The sequence below is a fragment of the Xenopus tropicalis genome, chromosome 1, assembly GCF_000004195.4.
Source record: "Xenopus tropicalis strain Nigerian chromosome 1, UCB_Xtro_10.0, whole genome shotgun sequence".
Taxonomy (NCBI): domain Eukaryota; kingdom Metazoa; phylum Chordata; class Amphibia; order Anura; family Pipidae; genus Xenopus; species Xenopus tropicalis.
In genome coordinates this window covers 42,324,268-42,352,264 of record NC_030677.2, presented here as the reverse complement: position 1 = coordinate 42,352,264, position 27,997 = coordinate 42,324,268, and the positions used below count along the sequence as shown (strand labels likewise).

The 27,997-nt window shown below is 39.2% G+C and overlaps 1 protein-coding gene across 1 annotated transcript; it reads left to right on the top strand.

The window, feature by feature from the left end:
* mtmr7 (myotubularin related protein 7) lies at window positions 1–27,997 on the top strand. The gene is made up of 14 exons (XM_004911192.4): window positions 1–283; window positions 4,092–4,214; window positions 4,661–4,823; window positions 5,714–5,871; window positions 8,084–8,212; window positions 10,709–10,843; window positions 13,012–13,144; window positions 17,091–17,200; window positions 17,788–17,913; window positions 18,074–18,123; window positions 20,691–20,891; window positions 21,476–21,610; window positions 23,156–23,282; window positions 23,870–27,997. The coding sequence occupies exons 1-14, from the start codon at window positions 260–262 to the stop codon at window positions 24,227–24,229; spliced, it is 1,974 nt and encodes a 657-aa protein (XP_004911249.1). The 5' UTR covers window positions 1–259; the 3' UTR covers window positions 24,230–27,997.

The following is a 27,997-nucleotide window of genomic DNA, read 5'->3' as shown; positions in this document are numbered from 1 at the left end:
TGTCATTTGGCTCTGCGGATGTGCCCGATGTGAGCAGCTCAGGCCCCACACAGCACGGAAGCCCCCAGGCCTATGTAGCGGGAGCACCTGGAGGGGCGGAGCCTATGATAAGCAGCCTGACATGGAATGACACATTCGCATCACCGGGAAAGGGGGGAGCAAATGGCTTCTAGTGTGTCACTGCCATAGCGGGACGCGACATCCCTGGATTGCTGCTATTGCGCCAGCCTCGGCTCCTGCGCCCCGGGTTTCCCTCGATATGGAGCACATCAGGCTTCCCAAGGTTAGTGGCATCGGGCTTGAACGCAGTGAGGCAGCTGGAAATATAGCGGTACATGGCCTGCTCCGTAGCTGCTCACCAATTCATTAGCTGGGGGGGGGATGTATAAGATCTGTAGGCTGGCGCATCAGTACGGATACAGGCCCTGCCTTTGTATCTCAGGCACCGAATGGCAGATGGATCAGTCCTGCATCCCAGCATCCTCAGGCAGTGCCTGCAGTGTGCCGATTCAGGGCCGCTTGTAGGTGGGAAATAAGGGCCTTTGCCCTGGCACTCACAACATCTGAGGGACCCAAAGGCTATGTAGAAAAATGCAGCCGTGCGGCTCTGTCAGTGGGATGCTGGAGACTTGCTGTAATGCTTGTGGGCCACTGGTTGTCCAGCCATGAATTATATGATTATTTCTCCCTCAGATGAGGGGACCCAAGCTTCTTACATTGGCAGGGACCCTTTCTCTAACCCCGCCCCCCCCAGTTACCCAGCACCTGTATCCGGAGGCGATAGGAAGCTGGCAGCACATACCGATTTGGTGGCCAATTCTTACCATATTCCAACACTGAGCGTGTATGTAGGCACCTTAGGGCCAGTAGCAAAAGCTCACTCTGCAATTCTACCCAGCCTGAGCATTTCATCTATGTATGGCCAAACATATGGTAAACATATATATGGTACATTACAAATCTGGGATTTGTTTTGTCTGTAACACAGGGTCAGGCTGGCCAGAATACCAGAACATGTCCAGGTAGACCCGACCCTCGTGGGCTTAGACGGTACCCATAAGCTGCATCTTATTTCCAACATAAACCAATGTAATTCCTGTAACATTTAGCACTGTCTGGGGGGCCCTAGGTTGGCCAGTCCAACACTGCTCCTACACTCATTGTCAATTTCTTCCACCAACCCTAATATCCATTATAAGCATTGCCTTCCACATGGAAACCATTCAGTGAAACCATTTAAAGGAAAAGGAACGATAAAAACCACTGGGGATGCTCCTGTTAGAAAACCGCACCAGCCTGGGGTAGCTGTGACATAGCTTTTCAGTCTGTCTTCATTCTTCCAAAGCCTTGGGCTGGTGCATGTGCAGTAGGTTGAAAATGACGACTTTCTTGTTAAAGTTCAGCTTTTCACTCTACTGTGCATGTGCGATTACAAGGCCATCAATTACAATCATTGGGGGATGCCTATCATTTGGCATGTTGCCTGTGATTTTTAAATTTTCTTCTACTTTAATGCCATACTCCTTTAAAGGGCACCTATCACCCCTATTGTGTTTCCCCCACCAGAGGTGTGGGCTAATAGAGTAGCCCAGTGCTGGCAGGGTAAGTTTTTTTTAAAAAACAAAAAAATATTGTTTCCCCTATCTGGAGTGTGGGCTCTATCAGCCCACACCCCTTTGGGGGGGGGGGAAACAATATTGGGGTGATAGGTGCCCTTTAAGGACGGTGTCATATGTAGCAATTCCAAACATTTTGTTGCGTGGGCATGTAGTAGGACCACTAATGGAGTCCAGCAATTGCCACTGAATTTAATGAGAAGCAATTTGTTGCCCACTAGTTAAGCTATTAAAGATTTGGGCCCATAATTACTAAGCATGGCATTGCCCTAAACAGAGATGCATCCTGATTCTTTCACTACATGGTACATTTATTCGTAAGTGATACTGACATGTTTCTTTAACTAAAGGGAACATATGTATTACTAATCATATATCACAGCACTGTCTTTGTGGGCAAATCTTGCTTCTTAGCCCCTCTGCCCAGTGGTACTATTATAGTACTCATTTGCAATAGTGCAATAGTTTCCTTACATCATGATTGGCTCAGGGAGGTACAACCTTTTCATAGGCTGGAGTAAAAACTTGCTCTATGTGTTCAGGCAGTTTATGCCAGAAGGGTGTATTTGCTGCTGGAATGAGAAAATCTTAGGGGCAGATATGGTAGAAACAATTGACCCTTCCACTGCTAAAGTGCTTATCATGGCTTCCCATAAAAACAAGAATAACTTACAAACTCCTTCTCTTAACCTTCAGGGTCCTTCGTTCCTCTGCCCCTCACTATTTCTCTTCCCTTATGTCTCTGTACATTCCTGGCTGACCCCCTCCACTCCTCTCAGAGTAACTGCTTTTTTGCCCCCCCCCCCCCCCCCACTACTACTGCAGTTTCGCGAGTCTTTTTCGGCGATTTCCGGAAATCGCCCCGCCGCGTCTGCCATCCCGCCGGCGACTTACATGTTCGCCGGTGGGATGACAGGGGTAGGCAACTCGGGGAGATTAGTCGCCCGCGAACAGGGAGTTAATCGCGGGCGACTAATCTCCCCCGTGTGCCAGAGCCCTAAACCTTTTTGCCTTGCTGCTCCTTACATTTGAAATGCTCTTCCTCATTCCATCCAGAGAGAATCCTCCCTGAGTCTTTTTAGAACTAAACTTATATTGCAGTGCAACCCACTGTAACCTACTGCGCTAATATCCTCCTATTTTCAAGTTACCTTCCCATTCAGATTGTAAGCTGGATGGAGCAGGGACTTCCATCCTATTGTCTCATTGATTTTTAACTTACTACAACAATACCTTGTATTTATTATCATACTTTGATTTTTTCTATTATTGTATTATCCCTCTGTTGTAATAATTTATTGTTCTACTGTACAGTGCTGCGTACATAAGTAGCACTTTATAAATAGAAATAAAATAGGAGTCAAGGTTGAATGGCCACCCATTGCTTCAGCTTTCCAAAGTTGCCTGCAGGAGGAAACTTTGCTTAACTTTGGAAATCTAAAGCAATGGCTAGGCCTTTCCAACCTCCCTTCAAAGTTAATGCAAAGTGTGAATTGTTGGAGCTATTTTTTGAGAATATGAAAATTAAAAAGCCTCATTGTATCTGGCAGCTCCTGCAGCAATCTAAACTGCCATAGGACCAAGTATTAATTACCTATGCAGGTGGCCTCACTTTTTTTGCACAGGGTACTTACTATCCCCTAGCTGTTAGGCCACTCTGCTCGGCTCTGGAGGGAATAGACAGGGTTCCTGAAACCAGCATAGTTTTCCTACAGCTGCTGCAGCCACTCTTCCCCCATGTCCCAGTCTCATGGTGCTGTGAGTGATCTAACAGAGACAATACTTGGAATAAGGGTAGCTGTAAAAAAGCTTTCCAAATTCAGCATATATAGCAGATATTTCAAGTAAGGGTGTGATGCATTTTTTAGCAAAATAGAAAATTTTAAATTACTGGTATAAATACATATTCTGCTGTGTTAAAGTGATACTGATACATTCCATTTTTTTTAAATAGAAAGAAAATATAAATGTCACTATAACTTTAAAAATCATCCTGCCCTTATTTTCCTTTCTGTTTAAATATATTCCAACCCACAGCCCTATGTTACAAACTTTGGCAGCCCTTAAAACCTGGTTGCTCCACTGAGCTTTTATGCCAGGCAAGGGCATGGTGCAAAGACCTGACAGACAGGAATATAGCCAGAAAGAGAAAGACTTTTGGAGTTTGGCAAAGGTATGTAATGGCGGACTGCAGAAGAAATTTGCTCTGAACACACAAAACTGTCAGAGATAGTGTTAAAGTGATACCAACACATTTCTATAAATAACCCTGGAGCTTGTAAGTGTTGTTTTGATGCATAGATTGGTCCAATTACAATTCTGCATCCAGAAATAATTTCTTTAAATCCTGTTTCAAGCTGTTGGAGATTGCTGCTAATATAGTTTGTCTTGTTTGATATGCTTCATATTGTTGGTTCAGCTATTAAAGGATCCAAATATATTTGAAACATATTATTATATTTTTTGTTTTTAAAGGTTGAAAATGTCCGTTTACTTGACCGTATATCCTCCAGGAAAGCTGCATTGGGGACCTTATATCTGACAGGAACCCACATCATTTTTGTGGAAAATATATCTGAAACACGTAAAGAAACTTGGGTATGTTAAAGTCTGAGAATTAAGTATAACTTTTGTGGTGGTGTTGGATTTCTGTGGGGTAAACCTCTGATGTACTTCTGTAATTAGCAATTACACATTCAAATATTTTATTAGATAGATGCTGTTAATGAGATCCAGAACCAGAATTAAAGAGGGTGGCCGGAAAATAAAAGAACAAATGACATCCTTGATGTAATAATGCCTTGATCTAACCTAATACATCTAATAATCTAATAAATCAGTAATTTATGATTTCATCTGTTATTATACCCAGTAGGTCACACTCCCATTATCATTCTGTTATTATCGTATTGCTTATATCAGTGCTTTCTTGTTTCCACTGTATATCTACCTTTCAGACAGCTCCACTAGTAGTGTACCATTAAGCTCAACTTGAGAAAATTTTTGGTTTAAATCAAGTCTTCTCCTCTATTCTTTATTTACAGATCCTTTACAGCCAGATCTCTTCTATTGAAAAACAAGCAACTGCAACCAGTGGCTGTCCCATACTTATCCACTGCAAAAATTTCCAGGTTATACAGCTCATTATCCCTCAGGAACGAGATTGCCATGACATTTATTTATCCTTGGTACGACTGTCAAGGCCAGGTAAGGCTTAAATTGGAAGATGCGAAGAATCTCTGTTCAAGTACTTTACTTAATTTCGGAAAGTCTTCCAAAGATGAATTAAAACCTCAAATGTGTCTCACACTTTACCATAGAATTCATAAATATCAATATAAAACATCTTAGCATTAATGACTTGATTTTTTTCGAACATGTCTAGTAACTGCCAGAGCAGTTGACCAGTCAGATATTTCACAAGGTTTTTTTTTTTCTTTTTACATGAAGTTGTCACCCCAAGAGCTCTACAGATCATTCCCCTCCTCCTGTTCAGGGCCTGCTTGGCCTCTATTGCCATGGATTTCTGGAGTTAATAAGCTAATCCAACTTCTATGAGCACCCCCCAGTATGGGAACTCTAAGCATAATGACTATGATCATGGCTTTATGTACAATATTGGGTAGTGACTGACTATGATCATGGTGTGCCAATTAGAGCCATTCTGTTCCCAGAAGATCAGCAACTTACTTGCAAAATAAACTTTAAGGGGGGCTGCAAGATTATGTCCTACTTATAGGTAAAATTCCAATAATAGCTGCATGTTTTAGTCCAGGTGTCTGAAATCTTGGTTTCCCTAGCTGCAGTATAAATCTTCTGATTAACTACCTCACAAGAACCGGGTAGTTAGAAAGAGTTTCAGTTTGTCCTCTTTAGCTCAAAAAATAACAAAAACCATAGTTTAGCACTATTTAGCCCCATTAATAGCAGCTGTCCACATGCTCTATCTGCAAATAAGTCTCGTTTAGCACTAAATAGAGTGTAGCCAATTGAAGATTGTATATCAGAATAATGGTTTGTAAGATTTGATAGTGTTTAGTAGTGTAGTGTTTGATAGATATTGCTGATTGTGATAGTGTATATATTTATTTTTCCAGTTAAATATGAGGAGCTCTATTGCTTTTCTTTCAAACCAAATTTGGACAAGACAGAGCATGAAGAAGGTTGGAAGCTGGTTGACTTGAATGAAGAATACAATCGCATGGGTCTTCCAAAAAGTCTCTGGCAGATGAGTGATGTAAATCGCGATTACAGAGTAAGTAAGGAGACCTTGGCTTTTGGGTTTTCTCCATCCAGAGAATGTGTTTTATCGTCTGGTATCCTCTCTACACTTCAAGAGAACCTGAAGAATTGCTTTTTCTACTCAAAACCTCATTTATTGATCCTTCAGTCTATTGTTTGAGCCACTGCCCAGGTGCTAGGATTAGTAAGACCCAAGTATTCAGATTAAACTGTTAAAATGAATCAACAAAAAGTTAAATAATTGAAAAACAATTAAAAATAAATAGATTAAGTTTCAAAGTTTGCTCCAGGTGTAGTAACAAGAAGCAACCAATAAGATACTTACTTTCAAACGATGGACCAGTAAATGTTATCTTTGTTTGCAATATGTGACAAGAACTATCCCAAAATTCACACCTTTTACTATATTAACCTAAAAAACTAAATACCACTTGCAACTTGGCTTAGAAAGCCATTTTGTACAGCATGCTACACATAAGGGCTCTGGTACACGGGGAGATTAGTCGCCCGCGGCAAAACTCCCTGCTCGCGGGCGACTAATCTCCCCGTGTACCAGAGCCCTAAAGGGGAAGCCCAACATTTGCAGTGTTTGTGCTTGCTTTAATTGCAGAATTTGCGCTGCTCCACTGTAATAGGTGTTTGCCTTTATGGAGATGCAGATATTAGCAACAGGGAGAGAAAATCAGTGATGACAGCACAGCGTCTAGTCTAGTGCATGTTTACTTGCCTGGTCTCATCCTCATTTGCTTGCCATTAATGATACTGGCAAGCAACAGCATTAATACAGTGCAAGTAAAAGAGAAGCTTTTAAAGCTGTTCTATCCTCACTGATTCTCTCTAGCCACTGCAGATCTATATATATGCATCTAATGTAGAGATAAGGTAAGCACTATACTAACAAAAATGCCTCCTTCATACAATATTTGTAGTTAATCTATTATAATAAATGTTACTTTCATAGGACATCCCCTTTAATATTAAGGTGAGCATCCCTTCCTTCCTATTTATGGACTTATCAAAGGAAAAGTGAACTGCACATAACCCTGACATAAAGGAGACTTTAAAGTAAAAAGAGGAAGAAAAGAAAGTGAAAATCTACATAGGAAGGCACCATAGATATAAATTTGTAATGTAGAACCCAGCAGAAGTCCTTAAATTATGTCTCTGACATCTTTATATCGGATACAGAGATACAAGGAACACTTGGGTTGATGACACTTTCTGTATTAATGGAGAGGTTCACAACATTAATTGGCAGATTTATCAAAATGTGAGATTAGAGCTCACCACAGAAAAACTCACCTGCTTTCTATTCATTCTTATGGGATTTTTAGAAGTGTATTTATCAGTGGGTGAAAGTAAGAGTTTTCCATTTGATCAATACACTTTTAAAAATCCCATAGGAGGAATGAAGTGAAAGTGGGTGCGTTTTTCTGAGGTAATATCTAATCTTACATTTTAACATCTGCCCTTAACTGTCATTTACAACCCATAAGTGCTGTTGTAGTTGTGCAACGTTCGGCTTAGTCATAGCAAGAAATAGCTTTCTTTTCAAGGAATTTACATCTAAAGCTACTCCTTGCAATTGGATATCTTTTTGTCCAGCACTGATACTTCCATCCTGCTACCTCTTGGGGATTGTGTGCATGGCAACCATTACTGCAGGGAAACACTGGAGCTACGACAACCCTTGAAAGTGGTGGTAGTTACATACAGAGTTCTCCCTGCAGCAGACTTGTGCCTAGAGGACTGGGTGCAGACATCATTTTGAGGGTGAGCAGTGGAAGTGACTGACGAATGTTGAATATTTTAAGCTCAGCTGCGTCTGATTCACATCAACGTATATGCACAACTGTGCATGTTTTTAAAGCATTTGTACATGGATACCGGTAAGCATTGGTGGGCCAGCATGCACGCGCAGATTATCGTACATCATATAGAGGCATAATTACCCTATAATCTGTTGCTGTTTCTGCTGTGATATTTTGATTTGTTGTTTGTTGATATTTTGAATTCTACTTTTTAGGCTGAATATAAGTTTCTTACATACACACACACCAAACCAAAAACAGTTATAGTAACCTCAAATGCAAATGTTTTCTGGCTGATATGTGTAAAGGATCATTTTACCAAATATTGGTATTTGAAATAAAAATGTATAGTGAAGGTATTCATTCAAATGCAAGTATATGATCTTGGCTTACTGCTTGCTGTCTTCTTTTTAGGTATGTGATTCATACCCTACAGAGCTCTATGTTCCCAAATCTGCCACTGTGCCAATTATCGTTGGCAGCTCAAAATTCCGGAGCAGGGGAAGATTTCCCACACTTTCATATTACTGCCAAGATAACAATGTAAGTATTTGTTCTTTATTCATTATTCATTTTAATTCTAATTAGCAGCAAAAGAATAATAATGATTGTTATTACCCATATTATGGAACAGGGCTGCTATAGAGATTGTCAAGTAAAGAGACTTTTGCCTGTGTTTACTTGTCTTTTCACCTCTACATTGTGGCAGTTTCTACTTGGTTTCTAAATATTGTTACAATAAGCGCAACTCGCTATGCACAATATACTATGTATCATCACATTCACTTGGTATCTGTTGATGTACATTTATCTTTAGTATTTGCATTTATTTTGTTGTTATATGGACCATACTATAAACCATTTTTTGATCACTTTTTTCCAAAGCTGAAACTATTCTAGAAAATATTGCACTAATTACCAGGCAAGTCTGTAAATAAGGCTTGATTGCACTATAAATTGTGTTTAGCGTAATGGTGTAAGTCAGGCAGAGGCATCTGAACCAGCTATCCTGATGTAAGCATTTCACAAGAATTTTAGGCTTGTTACACTGGGCTGTATGGTTAGTTGAAGCATAGATGAGAAATATTCAACTACTGATATTTAATAAAGCAGCTTCTTCCACTTTATTCCTAATACAAAAACTGCCTAGATTGACCAATTTGTGGGGCAGATATTCACTATATTATAATACAAGTTTGGGACTATTATCCAGAACGCTCGGGATCTGGGGATACCCACCATTTAAGCTGGCCATACAAGTAATGATTTTTCCTTCCTTAAAAGTAGAAGGAAAGGCTAATAAGGAGTTAATCTCAAGCTGCAGGCATACCTTAAGTTCTCTCAATAGTGCCCTTAAGTCTCCCCATATTTCTCCTGTTCAGATTATCAAAAGCCTCATTGGAAAAAAAAACACTGAGCTCTGTAATGAAACTTCCCATAATTCCTCGCTCCTGCACCAAGACCAAGACCGGTGAACATGCTCAGTGTGTAAGACTATGAGGAAGCTTCCTGCTGATTGGCTCAGATCACACATTCCTAAGGGGGGGGAGAGGGAGTTCTTAGAATTCTTGAGGGGGGGGGAAAAGGAGAGGTAAGAGAGGAGAGAGCTCTGTGTCTCTGGAACGGGAAAACAAACAGACAAGAAATCCTGTATCTTTTGAATGAGAGCTCAGTGCAGCATTTCTGTGAGTGCTTATGACTGTATTTACATAGACCATTCTGATAAAGCTTACTAAGTTTTTACCTTTCCCTTTATACTTCCAAACAATGTTGGTCTTTATGAAAAAATGTATTGCACAAACAAGCTCATATGTAAAACCCTGCTTAGTAGTATGTGCTATTGGGTATAGCCCATCACTAAATGGTGGATCAAGAGAAAGGATGTAAAAGGCCAATATTTACTGATATATATATTCCAGTTTAGCGAGATTCTTTAATAGGTCACTTAACATAATTTGTCTTCTTTGTCCAATTGTTTGCAGGCCGTGACCCACAGTTTTTCCTAGCTTCAACTAGAAAATATTGCTTGAAATGGTAATTTTCGTTAACAAACAGATAATACTGTTAAACGATTGTTCCAAGTTAAGCTTGCTTGTATTACAACAAAAATATCTTTTAAAAATCCTCACATGTATGGCCAGCTTTACTTGTGCCAGACAATACAGACAACTGACACAGCTGATGTTTCAGGGTCCCAACTGCATGATTATGATATATGTATGCAAACCAGATTATCTGCCCAAGGCTTGGGGCAGGACAGTACCCTAAGAATATATTGTTATGGGGTATAGTATCTTTAAAGTGGACCTGTCACCCAGACATAAAAAGCTGTATAATAAAAGTCCTTTTCAAATTAAACAAGAAACCCAAATTCATTTTTATATTAACACATCCAAACCCATTATAAAGGCATTTAAAAATCCCAGCTGTCATTCATATATTGCCTGCCTACCTTGGCGGGGCAGACAAGTACTTTAACTTTCATTTCAGCTCTCACTTGCCCCCTCCCTCCTAACCATCTAATTGTGTAGCCAGTGCATGGGCCTGGGCATGTGGTCCCCTATTTTGGCACATACACAAGATTTTGGGGTGATACAAAGCTTGCCTTAATAACAGTGTCCACAAAATGGCACCTGCCTATTTTCTATGATTGTGTAATTCCAGGACTGACGGAAACAAGATTTATATTGCGTATATAGTATAAGTGAACTTTATTTTGCTTAACAAACACAATAGAAAATTCAAATTCAAATTATTTCTTAGGGTGACAAGTAACACCACTGGTTCTGTGTTTCTGTTCGTGCCTTCATCCTGCAATGAGTCAGTGGGCGAGACATGTAGAAGAACAGGCCAGTGTGGTTTACTGGAGAGAAAAGACTTGCTTATACTCTGCCTATATTTTCTTTTTACTGTGCTTAAGCTTTTTACTGTACTGTTTCTTCCTAGAATATCTGTTTTTGACATTTTAAAATAGAACATGGGGACTGCCTTACCATGGTTTACGGCTGTGAGAAAACTATTGTTGATTTTGTCATATAGGCTTCTATTTGTCGAAGTAGTCAGCCATTATCTGGCTTCAGTGCGCGGTGCCTTGAGGATGAACAGATGCTACAGGCTATACGGAAGGCAAATCCTGGAAGTGATTTCCTTTATGTTGTTGATACACGACCAAAGGTAAGAAGCAGTATAGGATAGCCCTCATACTAGATAGCACCCTTATCCATTTCATTCTAGGAAGATAAGCTCATCAGTTGAAGTAGTTTTCATAGCTGCATTGCTCGCTTAGTTTTTCTTATAATATGGACAGATAGCACCTTCTGTGACAGGATAAGGAGTTTAATAACAAGTGGAATAAAGCCATTAACGAGTTTTCTTTAAAATAGAATGTTAATTTCAAGCCTCAGCCAATATTGCTCATCTTTCATAACATGCCGTAGAATAATGGCTTGCCAAGTTTGATGGAAATGACCAGTGATACTGATCCATTGGGTAATTTTTCTCCACAACTCAACTCCACCCCCCACCAGTCGCTTTGTAAACATGTCCATAGCATTAGTCACAATATCACAGTTAAAGGTTTAGACCTGGAGGGGTTTACAACCACATGGAAACAGTGCCGACAGAGTAACATCTTAATAATAAATCGATTTCCTTGAGCAACCAAGCCTAATTAAAGTACAGGTTTCCATTCCTTTTTTCCGGAGACCCATTTACCAGAAAGCTCTGAATTACAGGAAGGTCATCTCCCGTAGACTCCATTATAAGCAAATAATTCATACTTTTAAAAATGGTTTCCTTTTTCTCTTTAATAATAACACAGTGTCCTATACTTGACCAAATTATGCAAATATACCTAATCCGGAAAACCCCAGGTCCCAAACATTCCGGATAACAGGTCCCATACCTGTATAGTGAAAGTGCTGCTAACCAAATATGCAGATTTTAGTTATTTTACTTCAATCTTCTTAATCTTCAAGTATCCATAAGATTGCTTTTCTCTCACAGTTATTGTTGCTATTCCATGCATTCCATCAAGGCTCTACTAAAATCAGCAGTCTGGTATATATTTTAGTGCACATTTTGTTGATATGTTTATCTTTATACTGTACTGGTTTTATAAATGTTGTCCTGCACCAAGGTACCTCATAACAGAGCTCCAGTAGGAAAAGATTTTGCTTATTGCTCATTACATTCATATCAGCATTAAGTTACATCACATTATTGACCATTGTACTTCAGGATATGCAGCAAATATAAACAGTAAAGGTGGCAGAGCAGATTGGCCTTTTATAGTAAAGCAAACTGCATTGCATCTCATACTTATGGTTACTTTCTTATGGTTTCCAGTAATGTTCATAACCCAGACATTTAAAAGAACTGACTGTTATTGCATCCTTACATGTAAAGTGCAATTAAAATATATTTCACCAAAAGTTCATATTTACTATTAGTGGAGTAGCTGCTTTGGAGCCCAGAATCTTAGGAGCCTATTCTGATTTTAGTAGTTTTAGAGTTTTTTGAAATCACAAAAAGTCTTTCCACTAAAACCACAAATGTCTAGTCATTTATTAAAAATTCTGAAATGCAAAAGCACAAACAAATTAATATGCGGAAGAAAACGGAACACAAAAACCCAGGGCTGTGGAGTCGGAGCCGGAAGCAATTTTGGGTACCTGGAGTCGGAGTCGGCAAAAAATGAACCGACTCCGACTCCTACTAAATTTAAATGGGAATAAAGAAAAAAAAAATAAAGCAAGTTTAAATGTCCCAATTCACAAACAGTCATAATTAATTACTTCTCTGCTATAAGAATAAAGTCCAATGCACGCAATGCATAAACGAACACGTTGAGTGACCATAAAGCATGCTTTTCATTGACTGTATGCTCTCCGGAGTCGGAGAATTTATCTACCGACTCCAAAGCCCTGCAAAAACCTAAAATTTTTCGGTTTTTGGAAGAATTTTTGTGGGCTTAGAAATGAACCCCTTCTACGTGATTTTTGCTTTTAGATGGTGTATTTTTGTCATTTTTTTGTTTTTTCAATTAATCACAAGTTTTTAGTTTTTGTGTAATTAGAATAATACACTATTTTTAGCACTAAACACCACTGTTCATAAAAAAGGAAAAAAACAGTGTTAGTAAATGGGCCCGTTCGAGTCCTGTATATAGAAATGTCAAGTGATTTTTGACTATTTCTTTGTGAAATAAAGTTCAAAGTAATCGCTTATCCAGAGTTTTACTGCCTAATCTGCTACTCCCAAACTTTATTCCACACCCAGTTTAATTATCAAAATGTTATTTAACATGTATAAGTATTTGTATTTTCGTTTTCTGTATCCAGCTCAATGCAATGGCAAACAGAGCAGCAGGGAAAGGATACGAGAATGAAGACAACTACTCCGATATCAAATTTCAGTTTATTGGCATAGAAAACATCCACGTCATGAGGAACAGCCTGCAAAAAATGTTGGAAGGTAAAGCCTTGTGTGTGTATGGTTAGTAAAGGCGTGCTTGTTATGCCCTGGGATTTTCTAGCCTGTGAGATATTGCTGGAAGCTATTTTATTTACCCAAACTGAGCACAGTTATAGGTTCTGAAGTGCTCAGTGCTCAGCTTCACTGCAGTCTTTGTATGTACTATAAAAGGTTCTGGAGGCCTTTACCAAGCAATCAATAGTAAATGCTCAGAATGGGGGATGGGGCTTATTTATGTATGTATCTTTCTGTCAGTAGAACATCTTTAAGGAACAGGTTTGATCTAAATACAAGTGACTGCTTTATCTTAAAATGGTGCTTATTCCTTTCCATTTCTTATAAATGTTTTCAACTGAAATGCTGGCTTTTCTGTGCACTACTAATGAAATATTTACACTTCCATGAATGTCCTTTTAGGGCTGTGGCACACGGGGAGATTAGTCGCCCGCGACAAATCTCCCCGAAATGCCATCCCACCGGCGAAAATGTAAATTGTGTTTCCTCTCAAGGCAACTTCCGCGATTTTGGGGAAATCGTGGCGCCGTGTATGCCATCCCACTGGCGATTTACATACTCGCAGGTGGGATGGTATTTTGGGGAGACTAGTTGCCTGCGACAAGGGACATTTGTCATGGGCAACTAATCTCCCAGTCTGCCACAGCCCTTAAACAGAGTGTTCATCTTGTGACTGTACTTTTCTGCATTCAATGCCTGTATTAACTGTTTGCGTAGGTTTCCTCCCACACCCCAGAAACATGCAGGCAGGTTTATTGTCTCCTGATAAAATTGACCCTTGTGACCTGTAGACCTTGTAAGCTTCACAGTAATCTCTCTGCCGTGGAATATGTCAGCGCTGTATAAATAATGCATAATAATAATAGACACTTAGGGGCACATTTACTAACCCACGAACAGGCCGAATGCGTCTGATTGCGTTTTTTTCATAATGATCGGTAATTTTGCGATTTTTCCGGCGTCTTTACGATTTTTGCGTAAAAACGCGAGTTTTTCGGCGTCTTTACGATTTTTGCGTAAAAAACGCGAGTTTTTCGTAGCCATTATGAAATTTGCGCAAAGTCGCGATTTTTTCGTAGCGTTAAAACTTGCGCGAAACGTCGCGCCTTTTAAGTTTTAACGCTACAAAAAAGGCGCGACTTTGTGCGCAAGTGTTAACGCTACGAAAAAATCGCGACTTTGCGCAACTTTCGTAATGGCTACGAAAAACTCGTGTTTTTACGCAAAAATCGTAAAGACGCCGAAAAACTCGCGTTTTTACGCAAAAAAGACGCCGAAAAAATCGCAAAAAATACGAAAAAGTCACAAAATGTTCGTTTCCAATCGGAATTTTTCCAATTCGGATTCGAAATCGTGTCTTAGTAAATCAGCCCCTTTAATGTAAGGGCTTTGCTACCTTCCCTAAAACATAACCTATGAGAGACTGGAAAGAAATGCACCCTTATGATTGATGATTGTGCATATTCACATCTTATAAACGGCTGATAAAAATTATTTACTGCTCCTTAATTTGTTCTGCTGGCTTCCTCTGAAGGCGACCTCTAGTGACATCTAGTAATGGGATCTCCAAGAAAGTAGAGCATGCGAGAATCTATATTTAGATCCTGTGCGTCAGTAACCTTTGGTTTGTTAAATAAATAGATCAATAGACAAATGATTTTCTATTTAAATTTCGCAGCTAAAAACATACAATATTGAATAGTAGAGGCCATTAAATATTTTTCTGATCTTATTGTAACATTAAAATATTTCTACACAGATTTTCAACGCATCTTGTGAAATATCATTTTGAATAGAAAGCTCTGTTCATTGAACTAGAAATTCATGAACAGTTGAATTTTACTCAGAGCTGCCTGTAAGGCAGAGATTTTTGGTTTAGGGATGCTTGCCTCCTTGGATTAATAGAGATGTATATAGAGACTTTGCCAACTGCAAGGGAAAGCTTGTGGAATCCTCACAGATTTTTCTTAGGTCTTCCTCAGAATGCCACAGGTGACATATATAACATACTTTACCTATATATATGGTCTGGGTTGTGCAGGAGCCTTATTATTGTACCGGTCTCAAATTATAGATAACTTAGATTCAACTTGAGAGATAACTATTCCCAGATTTCAAACTCAGGTTTGCATGCTGTTCATAAGCCGAAATAAATCCTTACATCATACCTGTGTATGAGCCACAAATGCCTATTTATAGCCAGGGAACTTATTGCACAAAAACAGAAAGTTCCACCACCCCCATCTGTGTATGCTTAATGGTTTGACCTACAAATCAAGAGGGAGTAATAAGAAACATGAGGAAATTATTGGAGCTACATAGGGATATTCCCAATATCTTGATGGGTTGTGGGATAAAAACTTTTAGTGATTCCATTACTACTTCCCTTTTAGATATAACATAATGATAAATATTATTATGTAATATGTAACTACCAATAAACTGCCTGAATTACAAAACACAGAAGAAAGGAATGTGGATCTACAATGTAAAAGGCTTAATAGCCACTGATTTATCTGAATTTCTGTTTGTGTGTCCCATCAGAAAAAAAAAAACGAATTCCCAGACTTGCTAGGCATAGTGCTTGGGAGAGGTCATGGCGCATCAGGTGTGCCTTTCATACACTTATCAACTGATCTTAATGGATCTTTGTGAAGTTCTGAGATATCCTCTTCACTCAGCTGGACATTCATTCTTTGCAAGCGGAAGTGCAACAACTCATTGTTATTATTAACACAGCCCCAGTTATGCAAATAATTCTGGTTACACTTTGTTTATTATGGAAGCCTTGTAAAAATTGTTGGAGCTTTTGCCAGCCTGAAAATATTCTAATAATAATATACAATATTTTTTATAGCTTTGGCATTTAGAAATAGTAACTTCCTCTTTCCTGGCTTGTTTTGTTTCAGAACCAGGTTAAGGAGTACATTCAATTGTTTTTGCCTTGTAGGACACTAGAGGAATGTTCCCAAGCATGAGTGAATGTCTGCTATATCCTCTGAGAACCAAAACTGTGGTAGAGATTTGTCTATACTAGACTAGACCCACTCACACTGAAATATTTAGCACTACATAATTCCAGTACTTTTGTAGGTCTGTGTTTAAAGGGATTCTATCTTATCACTGCTAATAATGGCTTTTAATGGCTTTTAAATAACAGCTTTTAATTTAAGCAAACTGCAGCTTTTGTAAGGGCCCTGGCACACGGGGAGATTAGTCGCCCGCAACAAATCTCCCTTGTCGCGGCGACTAATCTCCCCGAAATGCCATCCCACCGGCGAGAATGTTAATCGCCGGTGGGATGGCATACGCTGCTTGTAAAAATAAAAAGGTACGGTGCTAAAGGAGAATCCCTCATATCATTGTTGCGTTTATCCAATCAGTCTTCAGCCCTTACCCAGATACAGAGCGTTGAGTTTGTAAGCTCATTGGCACATTTTTTTTTTAATTTGCTGATTATGGTGCAGTGCAGCATATTAAAGATTTGAAAAAAATGACAGCTGCAAAATAAACAACAGTAAAGTATGTATCTTAAAGCTGCTACAACTTTGCGAAAAGTAGCCAAAGCGTTGGTTATATTGCTTTAATTAATGGCTTCTTTAGTAATAATGATATCATTATATTGGTGTGCACCACCAGTTTGCGGTTTTTCAGCCCTCTGTTTGGGTTATGGGGCATAATGGCTGTAATACATAGCAAAACATCACTTCCAGCAGTAAGCTGCATAGGTTTTCCCTTGGCTCAATCCCTTTTCCCTAAATACCTAATAAACAAATGGAAAAGATAGCAATCAAACTAAAATGCAAATCAGAGGGTGGTACACAAAATCACTTACCCCACACCATATTTGCATTATGCCATCTCAGCATATTTTATTATTCAAATGAAGCAAAAACAAATTGAAACCCCTCTTTTTTATTTTTCCTTCTAGTTTGCGAGCTTCGATCTCCTTCTATGGGAGACTTTCTTTGGGGACTGGAATCATCTGGTTGGCTAAAGCACATCAAAGCAATTATTGATGCTGGGATTTTCATTGCAAAGGTAACCTTTAACCAAGCTTATTTTTTCAAATGTATTTAGTGGATGGACTGAGAGAAAAAGTTATATCGACGTGTTACTTTACTCATAATGTCTAATAACATAAGTTTGGTTTCTAAATACCAAACCTGGCAATACCCTGCTAAAACCGTGATAACTTGGTAAAATATTTATACTATCATAAGTGTATAAATAGTATTGGATTACTTTTTTTCTTCTTTTTTCAGTTTTCTTTACAGAATTATCTATCAATCTCTTTGCCTATCTAAGAACTTTGGTGCATGTTTTCTCCAGATGGTTTATGAGCAAAAACCATGTACTTTTGTGTTTTTTATTGAGTCATTTCATAGTGCTAACTAAAATCACATTTGCCCACAAACTAGTTACTGTTGAACTGTATGGAAGTATCTGGCAGAGGGCTCTTTTTATACCTGCTAATGAATGTTGCTTTATTTGCAAAAGTGTGTGTATCAACTAATATAAATACTGATAAATCAACTTGATTGATTGAATGTCTCTATCTACACTGTATAACTTATGTGCAGTATTTACGAAGAACTTTCTTAATAGAATGTTCCCTGTTCTGTCAGGCTGTGTCAGAAGAAGGAGCCAGTGTTCTTGTCCATTGCTCAGATGGATGGGACCGGACAGCCCAGGTTTGCTCTATTGCCAGTCTTCTAATTGATCCTTATTACAGAACCATAAAAGGATTCATGGTAAGTGAGTTTAACTCTAGCTAAATTTATACCTTGCATCTCACACACAAAAAAATATTTTTTGTTTTTGGTATCTTATGTTCTTTCGGTTCTGTTCAGCTGCTGACATTTTGTGAGCTTCTTGACAATGTTTTATTTATTATGAATTCTTTTTTCTTAGGTTTTAATTGAAAAGGACTGGATTTCATTTGGTCATAAATTCAATCACAGGTAAATCTTAATTATATTAATATTATTCCCATTACCATGTTGGATAGGGATCATAAGCTTGTTAGTCGTGGATAATCTATGGTTTTTGGTATCTCTCGGGCTAAACAGGGAAGCGGAAGCTTCACCATGTTTGATTCTTGAGAGGTAGATGCATTACCAGTGTGCACAGAATGAAACATGGAGAAGCCCGGGAGTGCAGGATGAGGATGGAACCCTTTTAACTTATCGAGATCTAATTGTAGATCAATTTAATAAATACTTCCAAAACACATATGCCTCTGCATCTTACTGTTCCATAACCAATCACCGAGAATATCTACCAGACATTGACTTCCCTTTAATCTCCCTGGAACAAGCAGCATGGTTAGACAGATATTTCTCTAGAGGAAATCAAATATGCTATATCACACACCCCATCTGGGGGCGCTTCGGGCCCAGATGGTATCCCCATTGAATATAAAGCTCATATTGATATTCTTTCCCCTAAACTAGACTAAAGCATTTGACACAGTCCAATGGCAATATATGTGGGAGGCTGTGCCACGATATCTGGGTCCCGGATTCTGTGCTTGGATCAAGCAACTGTATAACCATCCCCAGGCTAAAGTCTTAGTTAATGGGGTGCTCTGAGTTGAAATAGCCCCCCAGTGTGGGACAAGACAAGGTTGCCCTTTATCCCCAATGTTCTTCACCCTGGTGATTGAACCATTGGCTATCCAAATCCAGGCATCACTGGCGAATGAAGGACTGAGGCTACTTCTTTATATGCAGATGATATGCTCATCTATCTGGCAAACTCAAATTGCGACCTTTGGATTGTTTACAGGACTGCAGATTAATAAGACTAAATTGTTTATGGGACTCCAGATTAATAAAACTAAGTTATTTTTCCCATAGACCCCCATTCCGGTGCTCCACAAACACATATTGAGCAACTGCAGGTGGTATCTACCTTTTAAAAATAATGATTCACGAAGATTTTTACTAATCTTACACCAATTGTGCAGTGTCTCATCTCCAGAAATTCAGGTGTGGTAGGACCTCACCCTCCCAGGTAGAAATAACCTGCTTAAAATGATATTCCTCCCAAAATTCACAACTCTCCTGTAATCCTGAAAGCCCAATGGTTCAGCCACATTAATAATATAATCTGGGGATTTCTCCTGGATTGATGCACACCCCCGCTTAACATGAAAATCCTACAAGTGCCCAGCACCAAGGGAGGGTTGGTGCTACCAGACTTCAAACTTTATTTATGGGCAAGACAACTCGTCTATGCTCACTGGTGGTTCACACTAGTGGCAGATAACCCTGCTGTCATGCTTGAAACTGCAGCCCTGCAGTCCGTGGGAGCACATGCTAGGCTCCCTTACCGAGGCTCCTTACCTACTACTGCACTCTTACCCCAATGCTTGCAGTGATTATGACTTTTCAGAAAGCTTTTTGACTAACACAGGGATCCCCTCACATCTGGTCTCCCTGAACTCCTCTGTGTGGTAATACAACCCTTGCCTCCATGCCTGAGGTTAGTCAATGGGCAGATAAAGGCATTAAAACATTACAGAACATAGTGCAGGAACTGAAGCAATTTGTGACTCTCCAAGAAGAATTTGTGCTGCCCCTGCCATGTATTTCCATTTGCAATTTAGGCATGCCTTTTACGCCCAGTTTTCTCACCAGACCTTACTTACTGTCTTGAGAAAAGCTCTGTCAATGTTCTAAATTTTACTAAGGCAAGCTACCCCAGACCCCTTAGCTAAGGTCAATGGTAAATGACAGTGCGATAACAGACCTGGATGATGAAATGTGGGATGAAGCTCTCAAACAGGTTACAGAAATAACGATGTAAGCCAGAGACAGGCTCATTCAAATTACATTTATTAACCGTGCCTGTTTAACACCCTACAGGCTCGCAAAGCTGTACCCCCAAACATCAGATCTATGTCCCAAACTCAGCAGTAGGCTTTTTCTTCCATGTTTTTTGGGAATGCCCAATCATTCAGCAACTATGGTCTGTGGTTCTGAAATTATTAATGAAACACTATATTTTCCCAACATTCCGAGGTTATGCTTACTGGGTGGGGGGGGGGGGTTGCTAGACGACTTGGGGCATCATATCATCATATTAAAGGCTGTGTTACTTGCATTTGCTATTTTATCTAAAAAAAAGACATCTTGTTAAAATAGAAGTCCACTGCAGCTCCTTCTCCATCAAAAAATAGTTAATGATGTGCTACCTAAATATAAACTGGTTTACATGTCCTGAGGCTGTCCAGCCAAATTTAATGCAGAGTGGGAAATGGTTAAATGCACAATCCTTGTGAACTTGCTAGGCTCGCATATGCTTTCTACTTCTTTCTTCTTTTTCTTTATTTTTTTTTTTTCTCCTTTCTCATTCCTTTGTACTATTGTTAAAATGTTAAAACTTTAAATAAAAACATGGAGAAGTCTCAGTTTCTCTGGTTGCTCTCATAATTAAATCAATATGCTAAAAGTGTGTTCAAAACAAATAGATATAAATATTTTCAATATAAATACTCTGAGACAATGAAGTATTTATATTTCAGGTATGGAAATTTGGATGGTGACCCAAAAGAAGTATCTCCAGTAATCGATCAGTTTATAGAGTGTGTTTGGCAACTGATGGAACAGTTCCCGTGTGCATTTGAGTTTAATGAGAGGTTTCTGGTTCACATTCATCATCATGTTTACTCCTGCCAATATGGCAACTTCCTATGCAACTGCCAAAAGGAGAGGAGGGAAATTAGGTAAGTTCATTAGCAGAACTTTTGCCAACATTGGCAAAAAAAAAAAAAATTGTGGTTCCTTCATGCTTTGCTGTACAGGAATGGGACCTGTTATTCAAAATGCTCGGGACCTTGGTTTTTCCAGATAAGAGATCTTACCATAATATGGGTCTCCATATATTAAGTCTACTAAAAATTAATGTAAACATTAATTAAACCCAATGGAATTGTTTTGCCTTTGTTAAGGATTAATTATATCTTAATTTAGATCAAGTACAAGCTACGGTTTTATTATTACAGAGAAAAGTGGAATAATTTTTAAAAATGTTAATTATTTGATTAAAATGGAGATGGCCTTTCTGTAATTTAGAGCTTTCTGGATTATGGATCCCATATCTGTAGTGCTTTAATTGGGCAGCAAGTGGTACAAAAACCACCTGATAAACTTTATTCCTTTATAATTACTGCATTTCCTTAGCCATGTCTGGGGGTAAATAGCCCAAGTACAAAGTGAATATAAATATTTGTTGGAAATTATTTCTGCTGTGCACTAACATTATTTTATTGTGTTGAAGGCTTTACTGATCTTTACTGTTCTTTCCCAGAGTCCAAGAAAGAACCTACTCACTTTGGTCGTACTTGTGGAAGCAGCGCCTGGACTATATGAACCCACTGTACCGAGCAGATCACAGTCAGACGCAGGGCACCCTGAGGCCAAACACTTCCCCCTCCAATTTCAAGTATGTACATGAATACAGGGCTACACTTAATTTGAGTTATTTTTCATAGAAAGCGCCATGTGAAACTTAAGTAAAAAAGCTTTCTCTATTGTGACCAACTGTTTTCCAGTTGTCTTGTATTATATGAAACTGCAGAAAATGGTGGTTTGTTGACCACGTTGATGATAGTTAACCTCACCTATATAAAGTTTTGAATGTTACTTTTAAAACATTTAACTTAGTAGCTATCCCCCCTTGTATACTGTGGTTTCCACAAGTCTGGAAGGTTTCATAGATGTGCCAGGTATTCCGCAATATTTTGGGTTTATTTGTATGCAATAAATGATTCAGACCAAATGTCTTCAAGTTAGTTCAAATAAGTAACTGTAATTGTTGTTCTCTAAGAACTAAATATGTGCTCCCCTTAAGTATTTAGGTTTAGATTCCGGGACTTTGCTGCATCCACAAAGAGAGTGCTGAATTAATAATAACTGCCTACACAATGCTGCACTGGGTGCCTTTAATTACGGATTAGCAATTTGGAGCATTTGACCCCCTCCAATAGACCTTCAAAACACCTTTGTGCCATTACCTGTAAACACTACAGGACATCTGTAAAACAGACTTGTTGCATGGCTGATTGGACAAGGACCCACTTGAATAGTTGGCTGGATATAAATCATTATTCTAGAACCATTATGGTGAGAATATCTAGAAGTATGATTTATTTGCCAATTCATCTTAAGCTCTCTGTCAGTTAAAAAAAATAAGCATACGGGCAAAATTTGGTATGCAGGACTTCAAAAAGATGTATAAATATATGAAACATGGCTGATTAAAATGAAAACATAGAAAATGTGGCACACTCCTAAAATTGTTTATTAATACAAAATTGAAAAATCTCATCATAAAACAATCCCAATTAGTTTCAGGAGGGTTATCATTAGGAAACATTTTTAGAAGGCACAAAACACATTGAGAACAAGCATTAATATATCCAGATCAAGCAGCCAGGGTCAAACAGTGTCATTAGCACTGAATGCCACCTTGACATAGTGTTCTAATGACTATAGAGCACAAATGTTCCAAGCAACCACTATTGATCTTGATACCACCAAAGTGCTTCAGAACTATGGTGTAATGTATGTGTTCCAGACATGGAAAGAAGTAGAAGGACTCTAGGACAAATCAAAAACAGCAGGAAGGCAATTAGTATTACAATATAAATTATATATAGAGGATATGTATGAAGATCATAGACCAAAAATATGAATTATTTAACAAGTCAAATAGCTGCAAAATATTTTTTGGTATCATTAGAATGTCAAGATGCCGTCCCAAGGTCTAGTTACCAACACATCCCTTGCAAGGTCTATGATATGGAATATACAATATAGCCCTTCAGAATTGTTAAATTTGTGTGCATTTAAGGCTGGTAAATTTGTTACGCTTTTTGACACACAGAAAAATATCGGGTCTCAAAATCCCGGTTTATAGTTGGTTGGTTATACCTGGTTTATAGTTGATGATTGGTTTTTAGTGGTTTTATGTTCCATGCTGTTTCAGATTCTGGAGGGGTCTCTACAATCGATTTGAGAAAGGCATGCAACCTCGCCAGTCTGTGACTGACTTCCTCCAGGCAGTAAAAGAAGAGACACAACAACTAGAGGAGGAACTGGAGTTCATGCAAAAGGTAGTGGCCTATTTACGCATAGGTTAATTCTATACTTGAGCTGTACACTACATGAATGAATAGACTTGCTGATGTGCATTGCAGATTTCAGTTAATAGTTGGGACCAAACCATGACAGGCCAGTCTCTTAATGACAATCCTATAATCTATAATCAATTTATTGCCAGTGTGCTCTTCTGTGTTACAAATGCTACTTGCATACATAGTCGCCCGCGACAAATCTCCCTGTTTGCGGGCGACTAATCTCCCCGAGTTGCCATCAGAGAGCCGTCAGTTGCCATCCCACCGGCAAACATGTAAGTCTCCCCGTGTGCCAGAGCCCTTACAGTCTATGTTAAAGTGATAGCAGTCTGACTTCCTAGTGATGACTTCTTATATTTATGTGTTTACCTGCTATGTAGTCAGTCCTGCAATTTAAACGACCCCTACAAACTGATCAAAGCAGATTTGCCCAGGGTTATTGAGTAAGCATCATTTACAAATGCTACTTGCATACATAAGATAACAGGTGGTGTAATTTAGGGGTTGATATCATTTAAATAAATAAAAAATATATATAGATAAATATTTTATTTTCTTGATTTTAGAGATGGCAAAAATTTGAGAGCCAGCATTTAAATGGCACAAAGAGCTTTAATGAAATCCATGAAAGCGACAAATTGCAGATCTGTGCTACTGCTTACACCTCTGCTAACAGTCCCCAGGATTATAGCAGCACCCTCAAATCCTTTCCCTCCCGCAGCCCCTCACAGGGTGAAGAGGATTCTGCCCTCATCCTTACTCAGGAACACTTGAAGAGCTCAGATCCAGATCTGTCTGCAAACAGTGACCAAGAATCAGGCGTGGAGGATTTAAGTTGTAGGTCACCAAGTGGAGGTGATTCATTACCAAGTGAAGACAGTGGCAAAGACCCGGATTCAGATGAAGCCATGTTCCTGAATGCTTAAGCCCAGTTATAGGAGTGGCATTGTCTGGGTGCAGTAACTGCCCAACAGGCACACAGTGTGCAGTATGAGGGGCTTACTGTGTTCAGCCTCAAGATAAAAGATCATTTTTTGAAATGACATTTAGAACCACATAAGGGAAATATTTATTCTAAAATACAGTAGGTAGAAGAAACTGGCAAGAAGAGTAAATATGCAAGTGCAGTGACTGTGGCATGCAAATCCTCATCTAGTTTCATGGAGTAGATCAGACAAGGTCAGTGATGTTTTGCAGGCACAGAAATCTCATGTGCTATAAATCTCATGTGATTCACACCTACATCCCTACCCATGTGTATTGCTGCACATCTTTTCTTCTCTACTTCTGTATTTATGCCAGGAATGATGGACATTTGGACATTCCCAAAGGAAATTGCTTGAACCAAATTCACTTGCTTTAATTCTGGGCTGAGATTCTGTAAAATGACTATTCTGCTATTGGTTAACTAGATTTTAATAATATATTTGGGAATTCTTGTGCCACATTTAATAAATAGTAAGTTGCAGGGTATTCAGCCCTATTTTCAATTATTTCAGCTTTCAATATTCTGACTCTAATTTTTACATTTATTTTTTGTGGCATTAAATGGGCAGATTCTGAACTGCTCCTGGATTATTCATGGTTAGCGTGTAATTGGTATCTGCTGCAATACCTGGTGGAGGGGATGTCAAGGACCTAAAGGGACAGGATTGCACAGGTGGAAGGACCAAAAAAAGGTAAATTTACACAGGAATTGGGGCAGGCCAGGGGAGGAAGGAGATGGTGTTAGAAATTTACTGGCAAGTACATTGCTGGTAAGTTGTAATGTCGGCCTCGACCTTGGCTGGTATTTTATCAACTAGGCCAGTAAAATACTGACCAGGTACCATATTGGTACGGGGGCTCAAGCTAAAGGCAAGTGAGGGTGAAAACTGGGGCTGTTTACTTTCTTAGATACACCTGAAAGCCCAGCTTGAAGGTAAGATTTGGGATGAATATTTATTTGCTGTCTTAGATATTCATAAAACTGATACATAGATATTTTCCTGTATCTGTACTCAATGAAATAGTGGGGGACCTGACCAAAAACTGGGTTTGACAGCCACTGCCTATGGAGTAGTTAGATGCCTATACCTGCTGGTTGTTGTTCCCATTGCAAGTTAAGTATATGTTTGTGATAGAATTGGCTTTTCTACATTATAATGTTGCATTCCCACATGTGTAGAGTGGCAGAAAATAATAGCTCACCTGGCTGCAGTGCTTATATATTCCCTGACCATATGCACTGGCTTACACCATATAGTACAGTTTATATCTTTCCATGTAGGCAGAACTTTCTCTGCTCCTTTCTGGGATTCCAGCTCCTCATCTGTTTCAGTTTCTATAGTGCAGTCACTGAGACTATGCTGGCTTCAGATTTGTCTGCCTATGGCTCTATATGGTTAACTACTTTTAGTCACTAGCAAATTGTGATTTTCCTAGAAATGTTTATTAGGTTCATCCAGGCTGTTGCATTCCGTTTGTTTTTTGCATATTATTTGCATTTGTTGTTACAAGGGGACCGTCTTTAGAGAGTTTGAAAGAAGAGCTGACATTGTTTACTGGCCACACGGAGGGGGATGTAATGATGTGTATATGAGTGTTTGGCAGTTCTGTTCAATCCTGCAAACACTACAGTGTATTTATTAGCTATATGTATGAAGTAATTAGCAATTTTTATCCTACCTGTCTATGAATCTGCCCCTTGTACCATTCTCAGTAAAGGATTTTTGGAACCTAATACTTTTTTAATAGCCACTTGCGCTGCTATGAGCTGCATTGTGTGAGCTGCAGCTACACCAGGATGCTTGGGTATAGGGTTAGGTCTCCCTGATATATATCACAGCCTGAGTGCCAAGTGCTGCATTAATCCCAGTAGTATCAACAACCATGTGTCTGTATTAATATCGGGAAATGGGCTGCTTCTTAGGCAGATTCCCCTGTGGTTATTTCCAGTGGGGTACAGAGTTTTGCAAGGCCCCCTGGCAAAAAGGTCCCCTCTTCCCCTGATAGGCTCAGGCAGGCAGAAAGAATGGAGAACCGTACAGCTCACAGGCATAAGGGAGAGGTCGGGGGGAATGTGGGTTCTTACTGAGCTGGCCCTACTTCTCCCCGGCCCCCCCCTCCAAGGTCTCAGGGTCTGCTGTATAGCAGTTACACCACTGGTTAGAAGCATTCCAAAGACTTTTATAATACTTGCTACTTTCAGTTAGTGCATTTAAAGGGGTGTGAGGGAACATAGACAAAGTCCCATGTTATGGCACAAAGCAATACCTAGTTAGGCATATTGTAAGTAGGGTTGCCACCTCACCCTTTAATAGTGGCCATATATTGAGTACACAACCTGCATGACTAATTTAGATGCATGCTGCATGGCTGCGCAAAAATGAATTCAGTCTGCAACAAGCAGACTAAATTAATTGCTAAGTAGCCATGCAGGAGGTCTATTCAACTGGTGGATGTTTTGAAGGGGTGATGTGGCAACCCTAATTATAAGGCATATTACATCATGTACTAATATTTGCCTGGTTTTAGACATAACTGCTGTGTGGTATAACTAAGTAGGTATCGCCCAGAGTTCTCCAGTGTTAATGCACTCATATATCCAACATATAACCCAAAGAATATCTTGGGTCGGAGTCAGACATTTTGCTGCTTGCACCCACCGTTCTATGCCCAGTCTCAACCCCATCTTGACCCTGCCTAAGGTTGAGAAGAGACTTGAAGGTCCAAGCTACCCCATCAGCAGATGTCAGAGATGAGGTTAGAGGGGGTGGGCTCCAGGGACCACTATCGCACCAAAGGGATTGGGAGCCCCGTTGTAGCATTGTCAGCTGTGGCTTGAAATAGCTTACGCCCGACCTGTCCCATACCTGTCTGACCCCTGGGTTTCTAGCCAGTCCATGGATCTCTGCTTATCAGCAGACACTAGCAGGGAACCTAAAAGTACTAAAGAATGGCATGAATAAAGATGGTTTTAGTTTCCAGCCATGCATGCCCATTTAGTTTAGGCTATGTACTTAAAGGGGGCATATACCCTATGTATAACGAAGAGTAAAATTGCTTGGTGCTCTTCTGAGCACTTTTTCAATTTACACTATTTTGTTTTTATACATTTGATGATATTAGCAGTATTTATATCCGAACGTTCCATGGGGATAGGCCTGGGCGAGAGACAGGTAGAAGGGTGTAAAGCCTCCTTCCTTTCCCTGCTCAGTTCTATCAGTCACACTGAGCAAACAAAATAATCATGTCAATTTCAGAAGTGCTCAAACAACATTCTGTGCAATTTTATGTGGTTAAACATTAGGGTGTATACCTTCTCTGAGTGAGTGAGTACAGAATAATCAGCCACAATGGGTGCCTGTAAAATTCTTATTCACAGTAGAACTGGAGGGTGGGGGTAACAGAACATTCAGTTGCCATCTTGTTATTTTTTGCATAGGCTTTAAACAACAGGTTTTATCTATATACTGTCTTATGTGTTAAATAAAGATCATGTCCTTGTACTGTATATATTGTTTTGTGAATATAATATATATAAGTGAGAATATATCAAGTGCTAAATATTCAATAGAATGTCATATTCTGTATGTTAAGGATCCCAGGTGTATTTATTTTAGATGTGTATTTGGACCAGTGTAAATATGTATATAGTAGAAACTGTCAGTGCACCTTTCTGTGTATAATAAAGAGCCAATTTCTTCTCCAAA